This window comes from Pleuronectes platessa, chromosome 13 (genome assembly GCF_947347685.1).
Source record: "Pleuronectes platessa chromosome 13, fPlePla1.1, whole genome shotgun sequence".
In the NCBI taxonomy this organism is placed as follows: Eukaryota; Metazoa; Chordata; class Actinopteri; order Pleuronectiformes; family Pleuronectidae; genus Pleuronectes; species Pleuronectes platessa.
In genome coordinates this window covers 16,446,411-16,464,922 of record NC_070638.1, presented here as the reverse complement: position 1 = coordinate 16,464,922, position 18,512 = coordinate 16,446,411, and the positions used below count along the sequence as shown (strand labels likewise).

At 40.7% G+C, this 18,512-nt stretch overlaps 2 protein-coding genes and 1 pseudogene across 2 annotated transcripts; all 3 read left to right on the top strand.

Moving 5' to 3' along the window:
• Positions 1-4,137: 4,137 nt before the first annotated feature.
• Positions 4,138-5,684, top strand: LOC128455076 (regulator of G-protein signaling 13). Its single transcript, XM_053438710.1, has 5 exons — positions 4,138-4,297; positions 4,388-4,441; positions 4,535-4,596; positions 4,688-4,854; positions 4,940-5,684. Exons 1-5 carry the CDS (start codon positions 4,215-4,217, stop codon positions 5,123-5,125), a joined length of 552 nt encoding a protein of 183 aa, XP_053294685.1. The 5' UTR covers positions 4,138-4,214; the 3' UTR covers positions 5,126-5,684.
• Positions 5,685-9,411: 3,727 nt separating this feature from the next.
• Positions 9,412-11,081, top strand: LOC128454189 (regulator of G-protein signaling 21-like; annotated as a pseudogene).
• Positions 11,082-13,664: 2,583 nt separating this feature from the next.
• Positions 13,665-18,494, top strand: ro60 (Ro60, Y RNA binding protein). Its single transcript, XM_053437475.1, is given in 9 exon segments — positions 13,665-13,736; positions 13,739-14,252; positions 14,649-14,869; positions 15,099-15,245; positions 15,344-15,481; positions 15,570-15,686; positions 15,949-16,065; positions 16,249-16,395; positions 16,774-18,494. Coding segments are annotated over 9 exon segments (1,626 nt in total). The 3' UTR covers positions 16,927-18,494.
• The last annotated feature ends 18 nt before the right edge of the window (positions 18,495-18,512 follow it).

Below are 18,512 nucleotides of genomic sequence, written 5' to 3'. Positions count from 1 at the left end.
TTACTTCCTCTTTGTGCACTGTATGTCTGCAAGCAGCTAAAGCACAACAACAGCAACTTTTTGAATCAAACCGGCCTCGGGGGTTAGATCTGCTTAACGTGGCAGACACGGGCCTAGTGCACACTAGGTTTGTGCTTCAGGTTGCATGTGAATTTTCTCTCATGCTGGTGGGTACGATTGTTCATCATGAAAAAGTATCTGAGAGGATTTAACTCACAACTTTGGATCTTATGAAACGTAAAAGCCTCTCCCACTAAGCTCATTGGGCTTGATGTAAATCTCCTTTCAAAATAAGATTAGTGAAGGTTGTGTCAGAATTTTAGGCAGCATCGTGAGATAGCATTGCTGTTTTATCATTTTCTATTTAGGATATGTTGAATTCAAAAGGCATGCAAGCACAACAGAAAGCCCAGGGTTTTCCAACTGAGATTAGACTTTATGTTCAGATTCAGAAAGGGATTTAACTCATGAATGCATAGGATTTAAATCGACACAACATAGGATATTCAATTCCTAAAACATTGCTCCATTTTGCATAAACTTTAACATATTAGTTGTGTCATGTGTTTGTTTTTTTTGCCTGTTTGGAAAGTGGAAGTAGGCACAGCGTGGTTTCTCCTTGTGACTTCTGGCCGTTAGACGCACACTTTATTCTGTTTGTGTAGCTGGTGTTAAATGTTCGGGGGATTTATTTCAGGAGGTGTTTCACATGTTTGGCAAACGCTGCTCTGTGTTGTGCAGACAGTTCGCCGCAACTTCCTCTAACGTCGACAACCCTGGTTTCACTCGACTCTCCGTGGGAGGAGGGTCACATTTTTCGAGTACTGTAAAAAAAAAAAAAAGTGCTTGAAAAAACTTGTTTAACCTGCGTTGGTAGCAAAGCACACTCAGACTGTAACTGCACAAGACGTTGCATTCAGGAAGTGAGGACGATATAAAAATGACTGAAACTGTGCAAAGTTCTACTTGTCGGTGCGATAACGGCTGATGGAGGAAACTCACAGATGGGTGTTGCAACCGATAAATAAAACATCTGCGATAATGTTCTTGTCACCACAGCAACAGCTGCGTTGTGTCAAAAAACATTTCCTGTCAAGCAAAACATTAGCATAGACAGTGTAACAGTGCAGGCTCAAAAGCAACTCCTGTGCTTTACTTATAGACTTCACTTCAAATGTAAATATCTGCAGTTTGTTAAACTAAACACAAACATTTATTAGTTTAAATAAGCTTGTTTCATTTGTAATATCTTATGTTTAAATACATTGTTGCTTTTATTTATGGCCACTTGTACATATACATGTTCTCTTTTGCCTTTCAGCAGACAATTGTTTTAAATGTTTTGACAGTGAAAATCATCTAAAAGAGAGTTTAAACTCCCTCCAGACGCTGTAAGGATTCACAGTGACCAGCAGCAGGGGGCGGCTGTGGCTCAGGTCTTCCACTAACCAGGATGTCTCTGGTTTGATCTGCGGCTCCTCCGGTTTAGCAATCCAAACCAAATCTTGGGCAAGATACTGAAAGCCAAATTGTTTTAGAATGAGAGAAAAAGTGTTGCATAGAGAAGTGGTGTACGTGACTGGGTGCATGCGCCTTGTACTGTAAAGCCTTTTAAGGTTGATAAATATCTAAATACAGTCTGTTTACCCTCTATTTAAAACACAAAATCAGACTGAGGGATGACATTTAGGTAAAATATGGGTGAATCAAAGAAACCAGAAATTGAAAGGTTACAAAATAATAGAAAAGGGAAGCAGCAAACTCCCCTGTTAAAATAAACAGCCTTTTCAGACTTAATCTCCACAGGTTGGTTTTAGCAACATTGCTGCATGGGCCCTAAAGATGATACTGAATCTCCATTGGTCCATCTGTCCAGCACTTCCAGAATATCTCAACATCTTGTGAATGGTTTGTCATTACATTTCATGATCCCCAGAGGACGAATCTGACCTATGGACGCCCGACTTTAAACTCTAGCGCCATCAGCAGGTTGACATTGCTGTCTTCTAGTGAAAAACAGTTGTCACGGTAAATAAGTCCACTGGAGATGTGTGGAAAGAATATATGAAGGCTTTCTGAGGCCGAAATAAAAACTAATCTTTAGGATTTTGATGAGCTGATTAAAAAAAATCTGGTTTACCAGCTGTTTTGCTTTCACCCAAAATGATCAGACATAAACAAATATATAAATTCCTCCTTAAAACCTGGAAAGTTCAGACTATTGCGATATCACTGTGAGGGGGAAAACGACTGAGAGGGATAAAACAGAGGAACATTTATGAACTTAATAAAAGCGAGCATAATAAAAACTGAAGTTGGGACTCTTTATGTTACTCTGGTAAAATTCAGAAAATTCCAGGCTATGGGTGAAAGTTTTTGTTTTGTTAAAACATCCTGTCAACATATGAAAGGGGAAATGAATCAAACAATCATTTGCATCTATTTTATTTGAGACCGAGAGCTGACATTAAATCCTCTGCGTCTAACTCTGACCTCAATGGAAACACATGGTGGTCTAAGATGCATACCATGGAACCACAGAGTCACTTTTGTTCTGGTGGGTGAGTTTTTCCGAATGTACTTCCCCTCTGCCTCCACTGTCTGATCAAATAATGGCAGGAAGCTGTTACATTGAAACCAAGACCTTATTGCATTCATCTAACAAGCCATTGGAAGAAAGAGAAGACCCAACTGACCCCAGGAAATACTCAACTCTGCTGCGGAGCGACCACAAAGGTTTGAGGCCAAGATGCTCTCAATCGTAAATCAAGTTTCCTTCAAGAAATTTGAATGTATCTTGTTGTTGAGACATTTTTCACCATCCTCACACATTACTGTAATTGCCACTATATATTATTTATATTGTATATTACATATTATATCTGTAGAGGAGAATAGTGCCTGTCTAATTCCAAGGATACTCCCTTCTCTCTCTAAGCAGTACCCAAGGTCAGGTTATAGATAAAGGCCCAACCAACAGCACATTGTAGTGTCTACGCTTAGCTACTTTCAAATCTAACTCAGATGCTCCAGACAGAGAGGCACCAACTTCAACTCTCACCAACTTCAACTCTTTAACGCAGGGGTTTTCAACTGGTTTTGTCCCAGGGACCACCATTCTGACTAGAAAGTAATCCGCGGCCCACTGATGTGCCAACGCGCGCGTGCCTACGTGTGTTTGTGCGTGCATGTGGATAGAAGGAAACTTTAACATTTGGTTTTCCATGTTGTTTTATTTAAAAACCTCAAACAACTCTACAAAAATGTGTAAAAAACAGTTCATTTTCAGTCTTTGGGGGGGACAATTGCTCATGTTACTCTGTTAGCGATTGTAAAATGTTCCACCTTCTGGTTTCCTTGATGCATCAAGTCTACATTAAACTCTTCTGGATAAGACATCGGCTGCTGCCTGAGTTCCTTCACCAGCTTCCAGAAAACGTCCATAACACTTGTCAAGCGTGTGTCCCACAGACGATGGGCTAACTGGATGCTGGCTTTGGCTGCAGTACATAATTAACACACAGACATGAGAGTGATGTCAGTCTTCTCGTCTGAGTTTAGGCTGAAGCATTAAAACCCCTGAGTGTCTTCAATTCAGAGAGGATGTATTATATTATGTTATGTCAGTTAGTTCAAAAATGACAGAAGTGATTTCCATGAAATTCTGTGGAGGGCTGGGACAGGGAGCGGATCTGCATAAACAGGCTGTTTCTTCAACATAGTGAGACAGGGTGGTAGCCTTGGTGGAGGTTAATTTATTTGTGTTTGTCAACAACTTTTCAAAAGTAAAAGCAAAAATTTCCTACTTGCCACTGTCATTAATTTGCATGTTTCAGATGTTATTGATGTGCATTTGAGGGCTGAAATAGCCTTCTGTCCGAACTGGGACAGAGCCTAAAACATTTGCTTATCTGCTGTTGACCTTTCCACTGCCCTATTTGCATCCTCAGACCTAAAACCAAACATGTAATGATGCAGGTTCATACATCAGCGAAGCAAAGGCACAAAGCAGTGGCTGCAGTTGGTGTGTATCTCTGCGTCATACCCAGCTTCCTCTTTTTCTGTGGTTAGTAAAGAACAACGTGTGACGACACCCGCCAAACTCCCATCACGCGTCAGATTGACATATATAACTCAACGCTGGGCGGGTTCCTCATACACAGTTGTTAGGAGCGACTCAGCGAACAGTCCCACGTGTACAAAGCGCTGATGCCATGCCAAGTGTAGTCACATCACCACCACGGGAGCTGCAGCACCTCAACATGGACATGGAGGATAAGAAGAGGAGGCTAATTAGGTAAATATTTTATTTAAGCTAATGCATGATGGATCCTACACTGTTTCGTGCCGATGAACACGTCAATAAAATAAGTGTTTGTTTATTCAGAGGAAGAAACTGCCGACTGCGCTGTAGATGGCTTCAAGCTGCCAGCACCGAGGGGTAAGTGAAAACTTCTCTAACCTGGAAGCTAAACTTCCAAACTGTTGACGAACTTAGAACACGTCTGAGTGACACTTTACCTTTACTTTACAGGTTTTGTTTCGAGGAAATGTCCCAGTGGTCTCATTCACTTGAGACACTTCTGTCATCCAAATGTAAGTTACCCAGTCCAAAATGTAGGTTGTCCATTGTTAGTATCCTTTCTCTACACTGGCTAACTTCTGCTCATCTTTCCTACCTGTTAAGATGGCACGAATATATTCCAGGCCTTCTTGAAGTCCGAGTTCAGCGATGAGAACATCGAGTTTTGGCAGGTGTGTGAGGACTACAAGAAGATCAAGTCGTCCTTCAGGATGTCGTCGAGGGCCAAAAAGATCTTCAAACGCTACATCCAAGCCGAGGCTCCGAGAGAGGTAGGCGTTTTACAATACTGTATTTACCAACACTGCTAATGCTTTAGTGTTTATCGGTCCTTATCCTGTTTCATCATGCTTCCAGATTAACATTGATCACAAGACAAGGGAGCTGATCAGGTGGAACATTAAGGCGCCCACCACAGTGTGCTTCGATGACGCACAGAGGATTGTGCATGGGCTAATGGAAAGGGACTCTTATCCACGTTTCCTCAAGTCTGACATTTACCAAGCTCTAATGGACTCCACGCCGGAAACAGGGAAGATGTAAAGAACAGAGACACTGGGGACATTGTATTCTTCAAAGCTGTGACAGTGAGCTTGAGTCAAACTCTGGACAACCTAAGAAAAGCTTTGGTGTGTGGTTGCTTGTCTTGGGATGACCACGGCCAAAAGCGTTGAAAACATTCAAAATGCTCAGCACATTCATGCCTCCCTTTTCAACCGGAGAGAGGCCATGTTTTGCGGTCGCACCTGTTGTGATCGTGCCTGTAAATAAAAGCGAAAGACTTCCCAGAGATGCAGTGATGTTACAGTAACAGTGAGAGGGACTTTCTGTGAGAGATGCCAGGAAGTGGATGTGTTACACATCTGCCACCCAAGACTGTAGAGCTGGTATCTACATTAGCACAACGTCTCATCTCAAGTTTGTTGTTATGACAAAATCATATTCTGCCGGCTGTGCTGTCACGCTATAATATGTTATGTATTGTTAAAACAAACATAATCTGTTATAAGCTACTCTCCACAGTGTTATGAAAGAGTCATGATTGTGAATATTAAGATTGTTTTGCGCATATTTAATAAAAAAATAATTATTTGAATTGAAATCTGTGTTAAGAACATTATTTGAATTGTAGAGTCTCCCATTGACTAAAATATGTTCTTATCAGACCACAAACCAGGTCCAGTTTCTGAAAATTTTGACTCACGTCTCCTTAAAAATCACAGGAACTTAATCACCAACCCTCCAGTTCATTCATAAATGTATAATCCCCCCCCCCCCCACCCCCACCCCCTACCGATTCAAACCTTCTTGTGGTTCCAATATGTTTCATAACATCATAAAGTGTTTATGAGTAGTATGTCACTGTACAAGGATAACTTGATACTTATACTGACTACTAATACTTATAATTAGTCATTAACACAATAGAGAAAAGAACCATTGTTAGTTTTTCAATCTCAAATTATCAAAGAGGAACAATATATTAGTAGCACTCTCAAGACTGAACAGGCCCAAGCTAGCTGCATCCCCCATTTCTTTGTGCTAAGCTCAGTAGCTTTTACATGTCATATTTAGTCTTTTTACAGGACAGTAGTGCCAATCTTCTCATCTAACTCTAAAATGTACAATTTCCCTTTCTTACCCTTCAATCTTGTGTGTGACAAAGCCTAAAATGTTCTGAGTCTCATTCTTTCTGCTCCTAATTGGACCTTCAGGAAAAATGTTGTGGCCATTAAGAGTTATCCAAAGTTATGGTAACTTTGAGAACCACTAGAGCATTAAATTATGGTCTGTTTAGATGCAATGTACTTGTATGCTATGAGGCTCAATGTGGTTTTCAATGTGTAAAACTGCACTTGTAATGACACATGGTGATGTTTGTGTATTTTACTGAAACTCCTTCAGATGGGGCTACATGAATAAGAAACTCTCCCACAACCTCCCACCTACACAGCTGTTTTTGACGTCAGCCTTTCATGCTTATGAATATGTTTCTAAATCATCCTGCCATTCGAGGCTTAGTTTTATCATTCAGCCTAACTTATCAGTCCTGCCGATCTCACCTAAACAAAAAGTCCAGAGAAGATACGTAGAAGTTTGACACGACATTAGTAAAATCCCCAAAAGGAAGTGTGTGTGTGGGAAACCATCACATGTTAGTCTGCTAAGGGTTACAGAAATTAGTGTAAAGACCCAAATGCTCCACCACATCTTCTTTCAATTTCATTTGTGCATGTTTGTGCAAGCACACACACCGGAGGATACAGAAATAGAGTAAAAATGCCTCCCAACCTCTGTTCGTGCTTTCAGACTGTAAAATATGCAAATTAACTGTGGCACCAGAGAGAGATCCACTCTACCTATTTTTTTTTATTATTCTTCTTCAGATGCAGTTGATGTGTTAAACTGACATGGATGGATCACTGCCTGACAAGTCCTCATTTCCTTATTTGCCCTGTTCTGTTCCTTAGTAACAAGATGGTCCTGTGATATGCCAGTCATATGACCATGAGAAGCTATTTAAAAAAACAGGATATCTGAGGTCACAATATGAGAGGATGTTCATGCTATCATCATCAGTCAATCCTCAATCAAATTGTAATTGCATAGCCTATATTCACCAATTACAATTTGTCTGATTACACTTAAAATATATTTATGACATCTAAACATCTCTGACATTAAACTTTGAGGATATCTAGTCTCTATGACTCAACCATTGAGAGTGAAATTTAGTTTTGACAGCTGCCATGTGTGTTATGGGACACAGGTCAGGGAGGGGTCAGGAGGCAGGAGGCAGGAGGCAGGAGGCAGGAGGCAGGAGGCAGGAGGCAGGAGGCAGGAGGCAGGAGGCAGGAGGCAGGCGGTTTCTCTGTGATGTTGTTTGACCAGTTCAACAGAGGAAGCTTTGTTTCAGGCCTGTGTCAGACCCAGGAGAAGTGTTTTTTACGAAGGAAATCTTCCATCAGATAAAAGTCTATTTTAATCAAACAACAATTCATCTTAAACCATTTAAAGACATCAGGTCTGTTTTTATTACAACATTTATTTAGAGGAACAAATAAAAGGGGGAAATGACATCCCAGAGAGTTGGACATAGAACATTTGTATAAACACTGGGCAATGCAAACACCTCTGTAAAGTATATTTTAGTCTGGTGAACCAATACTGACCTAGAGCCACGCTGTCAACATGGCTGGAAATATTATATTGTCATATTTTTATTTGATCTTTAAAGTGAAAGCAGGACATACTGCATGCAGTCAATTCCATTGTGTTAAGCTTGTCAACTGTTTGTGAACAGGTTTTGCAAAACACTAAAAATGTTCCACGCTTGCTTAATGGGTGGATTCTGACAGTTGACGGTCTTGAGTCATGAACTTCAGCGTAAGTTCAATCAGGAAGACTTTCTGCCATTCAATCAATCTCAACTCTCTCACTCTATGCTAATTCATCAGCTGATTGTGAGCGTTTCCAAAGGGCCAATCAGATTCTGCCACAGTCTCTTCCAGCCAATGTTGCAGCTGCTGTCAAACTTGAAATCCCTTCTCATCTCCTCCGCATTCAGCCGTCATTCAGTGACGCGTGTTACCCGCCTCAACCCTAATCTCCTCCAGTCTTCAGTAGAATCATCATCACCTTATCTGGATCCTCAACCACAACCAGTGTCTAAATGCTGGGGAGGATATCTGTCCTACATCCCCCCCCCCCCCCCCTCCCTGTAAATTTGTATAAATAAAATACAGCATTTTGGCAAATCCATATTTTAATTTGTTTTAAGAATGATGCTTTTAGATTTGATACTTGATTGAATTACCTGACTGATTTAAACATATATGTGGCGGTGCAGTTCGGTGGTTTAAAATATTTCTTTATTTTTATTTTTATTTAACACATAATGACACATTCAAGAATAATGATTTAACATCCAAAAAGGACTTCTAATAATCCTGAGACAAAATCTCAGGATTTATTGATATATGATGATCAGCTAATGTGAGACTAATTTTAAAATGGTCTGAAAAAGTATCAAATAGTTAATAATTCATACTGATGAGGAAAAACTAGATTAAAAAAAACTGTTTGTCTTTGTTATTCATGCACTTGAATTTTCAATCCTGCAATCAGTCCTCTCAATTTTTTAATCTCCATCCATTTAGGCTTCATTTGGTTTAAGGCAGCTTTTGATGATCTGCTTTAGTGTCTGTTAAAATGTCTTATCAGGTACTTGTCAGATTGGTGAGAAAGTAATTGGAGGTGTTTTATTTCATATTTATGAGGTATTAGTTCATGTGTCCCCAAAGATAATTACCTTGAAGTTGAATATCCATAATTTGCCTTCTCTCTCTCCCCTGTCAATTACAGATGGAAACTTTAAACCACAGACCTGCAGAGATACCAGTGTAAATGCATGTTGACTTTCTAAGGCTCATCTTTCCACACACCTTTTCAAATACACGACCACACTTATTTCAATTGTATTAACAAATTATAATATCAATTCTCTAAAGAGTCATTTAACTTTTTCTTCCACTTTAAAATGCTGTTCATTTCATGTGATCTAACACTTTGCAATCCGCATCATTTTAAAGAAAGCAACAAAAAAAAAGAGGCAAATATAAAGACCCACCAATGACGGTGGAGAGGAGGTAGTCCAGACTGTGAAAGAAAGATGGAGTAACAGCAAAGAAAAAGCAAAGCTGCTCATAGAAACTCATGACCACTTGACCTGTGACTAAGAATAGCGCAGACTTTAATGTGAGCTAAGTGACGTAGGGAGTGGATGACTTTCAACAGCCTATGTAATGCTTTTAACTGTGGAGAATCTGATGGGGGCTGGTTGTGACACACAGCAATGTTTTGTTCTATAATTAAACGTTCAGGAAGGTTTGAGGCACTATGAGTATTCATGTGGCTCCTTGTAATTGCAGTATTTAACAATCAGTCTGCATGTCAGCAGAGGTTAGAGAGAGCAAGACACCAGAGGCGGATCACAGATTCCATCTCCATTGGTGTGGAGAGATGTTCAGGATGTTCAGGATGTTTCAGCCAGAGTTCAAAACTGACTGAAATCTAAGGATCATTCCTCTGTGGATTCAGTGGCATCATGCTCAGTGAGACATCAATTTATGATTTGCACAGGAGAGAGGGTAACTCAAATCTAACCATGACTGAGCTCTCTAGGACTTCTCTGGACCCCCAGGATACGAAGAGAATGTAAGTACAGAGTGGTTGACAACCAATGCTGTTTGTATTAATTCTCAAATTAGTATTGAACATTTGAATTCTCATAGTTTTCTTCTTTAGACATAACGCATGGAAGTCAAAAGTGCAGAAATATTTCCTCTGGAGTCCATTATCATGGAGGAAAATCAACAGGTGGGTTTAAATTTGATTAAACTGCATATTCATATTGTATTGTTCCATATTTATTGTGAATAAATCCCAAAACGTAACTATTCTTCCACCTACAGACAGGAAACATATGAAGTAAGCCATGTGGAAGAATCCCTTGAGACACTTCTTTCACAGAAATGTAATGTTCATCTGCTTTCAAGCAACACAACAGTCTGGATGGTTGGTTTTATTTATAATGACGTTAGGCTTTTTCTTGTGTTACAGTTGGACGAACAGCATTCCGGGACTTTCTGAAGTCCGAGTTCTGCGAGGAAAACCTGGACTTCTGGCTCGCGTGTCAAGAGTTCAAAACCTGTGACAGTCCAGACGAGCTGACGAGGAGAGCAGCCGGGATTTATGAAGAGTTCATCAGCGATGAGTCCCCCAGACAGGTGAACATAAGAACATGTGTGCGGCGATGTGTGCTCAAACCGAATTCACAAGCTTGGCATAAGGAAAATGCTCCTTCTTTTTGCACATGAATGTTCAATGCATTTTAATGTGTGAGAGCAAGAACAAGGATGTGTTGTAAGAAAAATACAGCCCAGTCTGATGCATTTACTGTACATTAACCACAGCAACCAGTTACTCTGCGGATGTGGTAATGATGCAGGTGGCTGAACATACTGTGCAATATGTACCACACATTAAATTAAACCAAACCAGTCCATATATAGAGAGAGCCTTTCGTAAGTTGCTTAACAATATGGTTAAAATACAATAAAGCAACACAATGAGCGATAAAATTATAGGTGATATAAATCAAATAAAAATGATGCAGGTAGCAGGAATGTTAACTAGAAAAAGGTAGGTCTTAAGATTTCTTTAGTGTCTGAATTGTTAGTCCAGTCATTTTACATGTGTGTTCTTTTATATCTTTACAGGTAAACATAGACTTCTACACACGAGAGATCATCAGCCAGAATCTCCAGCAACCAAGTACATTGTGTTTTGTCAAGGCACAGAAGAAGATCTATGGCCTGATGGAGAATGGCTCCTTCCCCCGCTTCATCCTGTCGGAGTCTGATACAGATACAAACAGAGAGGCCAGACACAGAGCAGACACTTCCTCTTCCCTAAAAATGTGTTTATAACAACATAATGTATGAAAGGACTGAAAACTCGGGGCTGTGAAATGAACGTGACTGCAGGACTGTGGTTTATTTTGTGAGTTTGCAATATTTATAGAAGTAATAGAAGATTTGACACGTATGCATCAGTAGGTGCTGCAGGGCTTTGGACTATATTTTGTTTTAAATTCATGAAAGTTGCTCAACTCTCTGAACAAGTCAGCTGACCGGATGACAGCGTCCTCGTGTGTCATAAAAAATGCATGATGTAATATTACGGGCTGTGTGCTACTGCCCCCCAGTGGTTACGTCCAAACACAGTAAGGCTGGATGAAAGGAGCCTTTGTCTCAATTGTCAACAGCTGTGTATTGTATTTAGCATTTTCACAAAATCCCAGAAATGAATATATATATATATTTTCTATTTCAAATTGGGATTCACATATATGTTACAGCCAAAAGCATTCAATTTCAGTCCATTTGAAATTACATTTCTAAATCATCTCCAGTAAATCTGTTCCTTTCTCCTGCAATATTCTCTTCACAAAAAAACATTTGTGTGGATGGATTCGTTCTGTGTTCGGTTAAAAAGAAATGTCTTGTTGTAAAGAGAATAATAAGACGGCCAGAGGCATTTTGGGATTTGATTATAGAAAATAGAGGTTGAAAACAAAGAGGCAAGTATCAGGAATCAGAATCTGTATGAATGAATACAGATAATGTGTCCACACATGCTACACAGAGGACTGGACATTTTAAGAAGGAACAAAAATATAGCTGTGATAAATAATGAATCATTTTTATTTCACTCTTAATTAATTAAGAGTGAAATAATGAAAATCTTTTTGCAGACATTGTGGTGAAATTAGATCAAATATGGCTTTTAACGTCCAGTTAGATGAAGCTTGTTCTTTTACAGATGATTGTTACATACTCGACTATTACTGACAATAACTACTCAATTTATTAGTCATTGCTGATCCCTTCATTTTTTAGCACACATTTTCCTTATGTTACAAACTTTTTCTTCTAATCAATGCTGTGAATACCGTTATTTTTTTTTGATGTTCTCACCTGGCATCTATTGCACCTCTGTCCGTCCTGGGAGAGAGATCCCTCCCACGTGACTCTGAGGTTTCTTTTTTTCACCCTGTCAATAGGTTTTGGTCGTTTCTCCCTACTCTTGTTGAGGCTTAAGGGCAGAGGATGTTGCACCTTGTTGAGCCCCTATGAGACAAATGGTTGATTTGTGAATATGGGCTGTTCAAATCAAATGTAGTTGATTGATTGTTGATCTTTTCGTCAGTTTTTTTGAATGCTTATAATACACCACAGCACAATTCCTTGTATGTGTAAACCTGCTAGGGCAATAAAAATCGGACACATAACTTGTCAATTAGTGCTCAGTGAGACTTCTGCGGTGCAGAGGATGCTGAGGTAGTACCACGGTCTATGGGTAGTACTCTGTATCCCAGCATTCTTTGCAGCATCGCTCCGGCTTGAATCCTCTGTGTGGCTAACGGGAGCATGCAGCTGCAGCTAACACACACCATGCGCACCCTGGGTCATTGCCCACTGCACAACCTGCTCGGCAACAATTTAACATGCACACAACACCATCGGGCTAATGTTGACAAACTTCGAGCTGACCAGACCGGCCTGACTAAGTTAGCCACCCGAGCTGGTGATGGTTAGCCAGCTTGAGCCCTACAGGCTGGTTAGCAGCTGAGGTGTCCAACTGTATCTAACCTTAGCGTTTTGAATGGTCAGGTTTATGGTGTGCAAACAGCTCGGTGGGGCTGGTGGCTGTCTTCTGTGTATCACCATGTCCGGTAATAGGCTTTAAACTATTTCCGTCGGTGCTCAGAGGCGGTGAGTAGCGCGTGGAGTCAGCTTTGTTTGGTTATCAGCTGTTCACTGGAACTCAAACTAATGTCTGCATGTCAACGTTCTATCTCCTGCTGCTGACTCCTTGCTTAGAGCAGCAACATGGATCAGGTTTATAATGTGAACTGTGGTTGAGAGTCCACTGATTATTTTTCAACCCGATTTACTAGTATCTTATGTGTGATGAAGTAGCAAAGTGTCCATTTACCAGCTGTCAATCATTATTGGCCAGTGAGTGTATGTTCTCTGTATGTGAGAACGCAAATGTCTGAAATAGAAACTCCAGACTGTCTCTGGAGTTTCTCCTGCCAACACCCATTGGAAAATATCTGGATAATGTCCAAGTGGAAGCAAATGAGAATTTAGTGGGAGATTCTCCAGAGGACTCGCCTCCAGCGAGTGGGCGTTTTGATGATGTTTGTAAAACGAACACAAAACGGAACATGTCAAAAAGAATAGAAGTATCTCAGGATGAAAAAGTGATGCCTTGCACGTAGGACAAACATCGGTCGACGCCGGTGGTGATTTGCTGTAAACAAAAACACATAATCTCTGCAGCGAAGATTTCTATGTTGTTGTGGACGTGGTCTGTCCAGAGAATCTCCTGCTGCGTTTTTCATGTGTGACAGGGAAACTCCAGGGAGGAGCACTGGGACAAATTGTGTGGAATCTCTGGAGTTCATGTCTGAAAGCAGCTTTTCTTATTTCAGGCCTTGTCCAGTTTCACTATGGAGCCATCGGGAAGTACTACGCCAGATTCATCGAGCAACCACGCCCTGAACTCAACAGGTGGCGGTGGCTGTCATGGGAGATCAGTGATAAGGTCAAACTGTGCCGGTTCCTCTGCTATGCCTCGGAAGGAGACGTATACACGGCCCGGGAGGAGGGTCGTGTCAGCATGGAGAACACTGAAACGCTCCTCTCTCTGCTGGAGCAGGGCCGGGGCGCTGAGGTGGTGGAGGAGATCAAGAGGTGCGCTCAGGACGGCAGAGCTGTCAGACTCGACGCCTCCTTCTTTGCCTTGGCCCTGTGCTCCCAGTATGCCGAGCTGACAACGAGGCAGGCAGCGTTTAAAGCTGTGAAGGAAGTCTGTCGGAACCCTGCCCACCTGTTTTCTTTCATTCAGTAGAAGAAGGAACTGAAAGAGGGCATGAAGTGTGGGATTTGGGGACGCGCCCTGAGGAAGGCGGTGTCCGACTGGTATAACGAGCAGGATGCCATGAGTCTGGCTGCGGCTGTGACCAAATGTAAACAGAGAGAGGGATGGACGCACCAGGATCTGCTTCGGCTCTCTCACACCAAACCAGCTAATGAAGGTGAGTTTACACAGGCCCACGTTGCTCTTCATGTTGACAGGGGGATGGCTAGATCGTCTTTCACCTCCCAGAGTTACATCCCTGCTTTGCATCGAATAACTCGTGAAGGTCCTCGCTCATTTTGGGCAAAGATAGATGAATTTAAAAAAATGTTGGGATGGAAATACTTTCTTGAAGTGAGTGTTTGAGAGGCCCCTCTTCAAATTTATTGTTTCAGTTGCTTAATCTTTGTGGCCCCTACAATAGCAACATAAGCAGAAAACTGCAAGCTAGAAAACCAGTTAGTTAAATATCAGTTGTAGGTATGTGTGAACTTTAATCGAGGTCTGAGAGTCATTATTTGACTGAAAGTTTATATAATTTAATAATTAATAATCACACCATTTGTATTTCCAGCAATTACTTTGATCTGCAAATAGGTAACGAAAGGATGGAAAGAGGTCCGGGCTGCGTACGCACACAAAGAGAACCCAGAGGAGGTCGTCAAAGTGCTTTCATATCTTGAAGTGGTGGAGAAGGTCAAGCACAGTTGTGATGAAACCGAGGTCATCAATTTGATAGAGGAACACAAACTGGAGAGGGAGCAGCTCCTGACAGACCACCTGAAGTCCAAACAGGTGAGTGTGTAGGCATGCGTGCGTGTGTGTGTTTGTATTGGTGTGTGTACAACCGAACAGTGTGAGGTTTGGACTCTATTTTAAACATTTCCCTGCAGACATTTTAAAGATGTTATGAATATTGGGAGGGGCACGTGAGCTGTCCAAATCAATTTTAGATATAAGAATGGTGTATATATCATCTGTAATGAATCTTCTCTAAAAAAATATGTGGTTATATTTTGATTAGGTATGGAGGGCTCTGTTGAAGGAAATGCCTCTCCAGTCGGTGCTAAGGATCTTGGGTAAGATGACATCAAACAAAATTCTTGAGCCAGGAGGCTCAGAAACACAAGCTGTGTGTGACAGAATCCAGGATGAAGCGTCACTAAAAAAGGTAGGAATGCTAGATATTTTTACTTCATTTATCGCTCTATTAAAAAAAAATACAGGAGACAGTGCTTCAGTTTTGGATTTCCATCTTGAAATGGCCAGGCAAAGATCCATCCTTTCAGTGTACTCTTGGCTTCAGAGAACTACAAAAGAGGCCAAGGCTACCAGGGTAAAACTAAATGGACACCAGACGGCAGCATCCTCAAAGCTATGGACGCTGCCTTTTACACAAGTTTTGTGGTAGGTTCTTTCATTCTCACAGCTTCTCGTGAATATCGGATGTAAATAACACGAGTAATACCTTGCAGTGTTTCCATTCTGCCCCCAGAATGTGGAGCCTGTGGGGAAACGCTTCGTAGTGGCTGTAGATGTGAGCACGTCACTGAGCAGCATTGTCCCCGGAACGTCGATCAGCACTGCTGTAGCTGCTGCTGCAATAACCATGGTAAGAAAGTGCCGAAGCGAGATAGCTATAGTTGCTGCAGTTTGAACAGCGTCTGTTAGCAGGGCTCAGACAGCCCCATCTATGTAGGAACCCCGGGTAGAGGAATCGGTCTGTTGACACACACTGCGGATTCCTGACAAAATTCCCTGGCAGCATGGATATTGTTGAGGTCAGAGTTTAGAGAATTGTGAGACGAAAAAAATGTATCTGTGCGGATGTGAGACGGATTTCATGATCTTTTCTTGCAATTGTGTCTGTGCAGATTTTTGCAAGGACAGAGGTGGATACACAAGTGCTGGCCTACTCTGAAGGAGCTGTGGTTCCATGCACTGTGTCTGCTGACATGACTCTGGCACAAGCAACAGTTGAACTGGTGAAGGTGAGACGTGTCACAGCATCAGAGAGTTAGAAATTACTGAAGGAATTAGTTCTGAACCATTATAATTTACAAATCCTTATTAAATGATCGGCCCAGGTGAGGCAGGTTAGGGGTCGTGTTCACATTGACTTCGCTGAAGACATTTTACTCCTTGAGCTCTGACCTTTCGACCGAACGCTCCAGATCCCAGGTGGAAGCACAGACTGCACTCTTCCTGTCACGTGGGCCACAGAGAACGGAAAATCAGTCGATGTATTTGTTATTCTGACCAACAACCCATTGTGGACGTTTGCCGCCAGCCCAGTGGAGTCTCTACAAAAACACAGAGAAGTACGTTAAATAATTTACTTCTTTTTAATCGACCTACATGCTCTTGTTTTAGAAAATAACGGCCAGGAAAAAAATCATCTGCAATTTCTACAGACTTAATCAGACAAATGGGATGAGGTTCTATTTCACATTTATGTTAAAGCTTATCCCTGACTTTTAATTTCTTCCATGGCATTCGCAATTGACCAGTATACACTTATTCGTGTAATGTTAGATGGATGTTTGTTTTGAATATGGCTGGGTAATAGAACACGGTTTAGTTGTTTTAATTAAACACATGCACATCCATACATTTTCAAGTGAATGTGAACTTGCATACTCAAGCGTTTTCCTCAAAACAATACCCAACAATTTTTGGTATGTGCATTTTTTCAACAGAAATCAGGAACTAAGTCCAAGTTGGTGATGTGCGGGCTGACTTCTATTGGACACGCCCTCTCAAACACGGATGACGGGGGTTTCCTAAGCGTCTGTGGCTTTGACCTTGGAGCTTTGAGCGTCATTCGCAACCTTGCCCAGGATCTTATCTGATAAATATTGAGACTTTGTTTAGGAATCGTGGTCAGAGTTTAAAGAGAAAGCACAGAGTGGACCAGTGTGGCTTACTCAGCATGTACAGTGCCCTAAAGCAGCACTAATACAAAAGGTGCTGATATTTGCAATTCCAATTCTTCTTTTCTATTATGTTGTTTACAAATTAACTGACAAAGTGTCCAGCGGGCTGGAAAACACTCTGGAAATGTTATTTGAATTAATTTTTCCAGAAATTAAAAAAAGAGAAGGACGGGAATAAGACATGATGTGTCATTGCACAATCATGCTGAGGTAAGTTGCCAACAGTACTCTGTGTGACAGGCTGTGCCTGTGGTGGTTCTTAGTGAGACACTAACCCATTCAATAAAAAACTTCACCAATTTATACCAAGAAGTTTGTAGATTAAACAAGAGGGAAGGGCTAAGAGTCAGGATGGTGGTGAAAGTGGTGAAAGCGTAGGTTTATTTGAAGGTGTTTTACTATAGTTTCCTGATTTGTGTCGATGGTATGATTCTAACAGAATTGATGTGATCGTAGAGGAGTGTTAATTTTGAAAACCTGTGCATGATGCACATTATAAAATATTAAAAGATATAAATGAATTAAAACAACAAAGCACAAAAAGTAAGCAGAATACTGGAATTCTTGTTGGAAATTATGTTCAAAAATGTCATATTTTTGATCAGAAGATTTTTAGCAGTAACATTTTAATCAAATAAAAACGTGTAGAATCCCGTTTTTGCAAACCCATGCATTTAGTTCAGTTAAATTGTATGTACTTTTTTTAATATTTGGTTTCAAAACTTAGTTTTATGTTCTGCTCTTGTTGAATCGTTTTATACAAATAATACCCTTGAGGGATTATTGTGGTTATTGTTTTCCCTTGTGAATCAAAGATGCCAATGTTTGGGACCGTAACTCGAAATACTGTAAGTTGGATGAATGGTATTGTATTCGTAGTGCTATGCACCACAGTTGGGATTTTCTTGTATTATTATTATTTATAGCTAATTAACAATTGTTTACTGAGACTGAATTTACTATCACAGTATTGATATTGAGTGATGTATGAATTTTCATTATGCAAACATTTTATGAATTGAATGTAACAGTAGAGATTTAAAGTACCAGGCTTTATATTTCTCCACACACACAATGTACACACTACTTACCAGGCTGTAGCGTTAGGGGCCAAGTCATTGTGGTGAAATCCAACCAAATGTCTGCTGCGGTGCTTGTTGTTATAGTCAGCAGTAATTGCTGTAGATACTGACAGCATTCACTATGTCACTTATTTACTTTCGTGTCAGTTGCACTTTATGAAGAACAAACTCCTGACCATGTAACTGTTAAGGATTTTCCTCCACACATGCTGATAACTGTCATTTTCAATGTTAAGACAATGTCCACTGTATTTTTGACCAAAGGTCAAAATCCTATTAAGCTGAAATATGTGTGTGTGTTATCATTATTAAACAACATTTGTAGCTGACTGTCTGGCACAAGAGAGATGATAAGAAGTTTGGAAGTTTACAAGTGTTTCACCACCGTTGTTGGTTCTGTCCATTCTGGTCAAATATAAG

Coding starts and splice junctions, on each gene's coding strand:
- LOC128455076 (XM_053438710.1), top strand. CDS start 4,215: ATGCCAAGTGTAGTCACATCACCACCACGGGAGCTGCAGCACCTCAAC. Junction 4,597..4,687: donor GACACTTCTGTCATCCAAAT/GTAAGTTACCCA, acceptor CTACCTGTTAAG/ATGGCACGAATATATTCCAG. Junction 4,855..4,939: donor AAGCCGAGGCTCCGAGAGAG/GTAGGCGTTTTA, acceptor TCATGCTTCCAG/ATTAACATTGATCACAAGAC.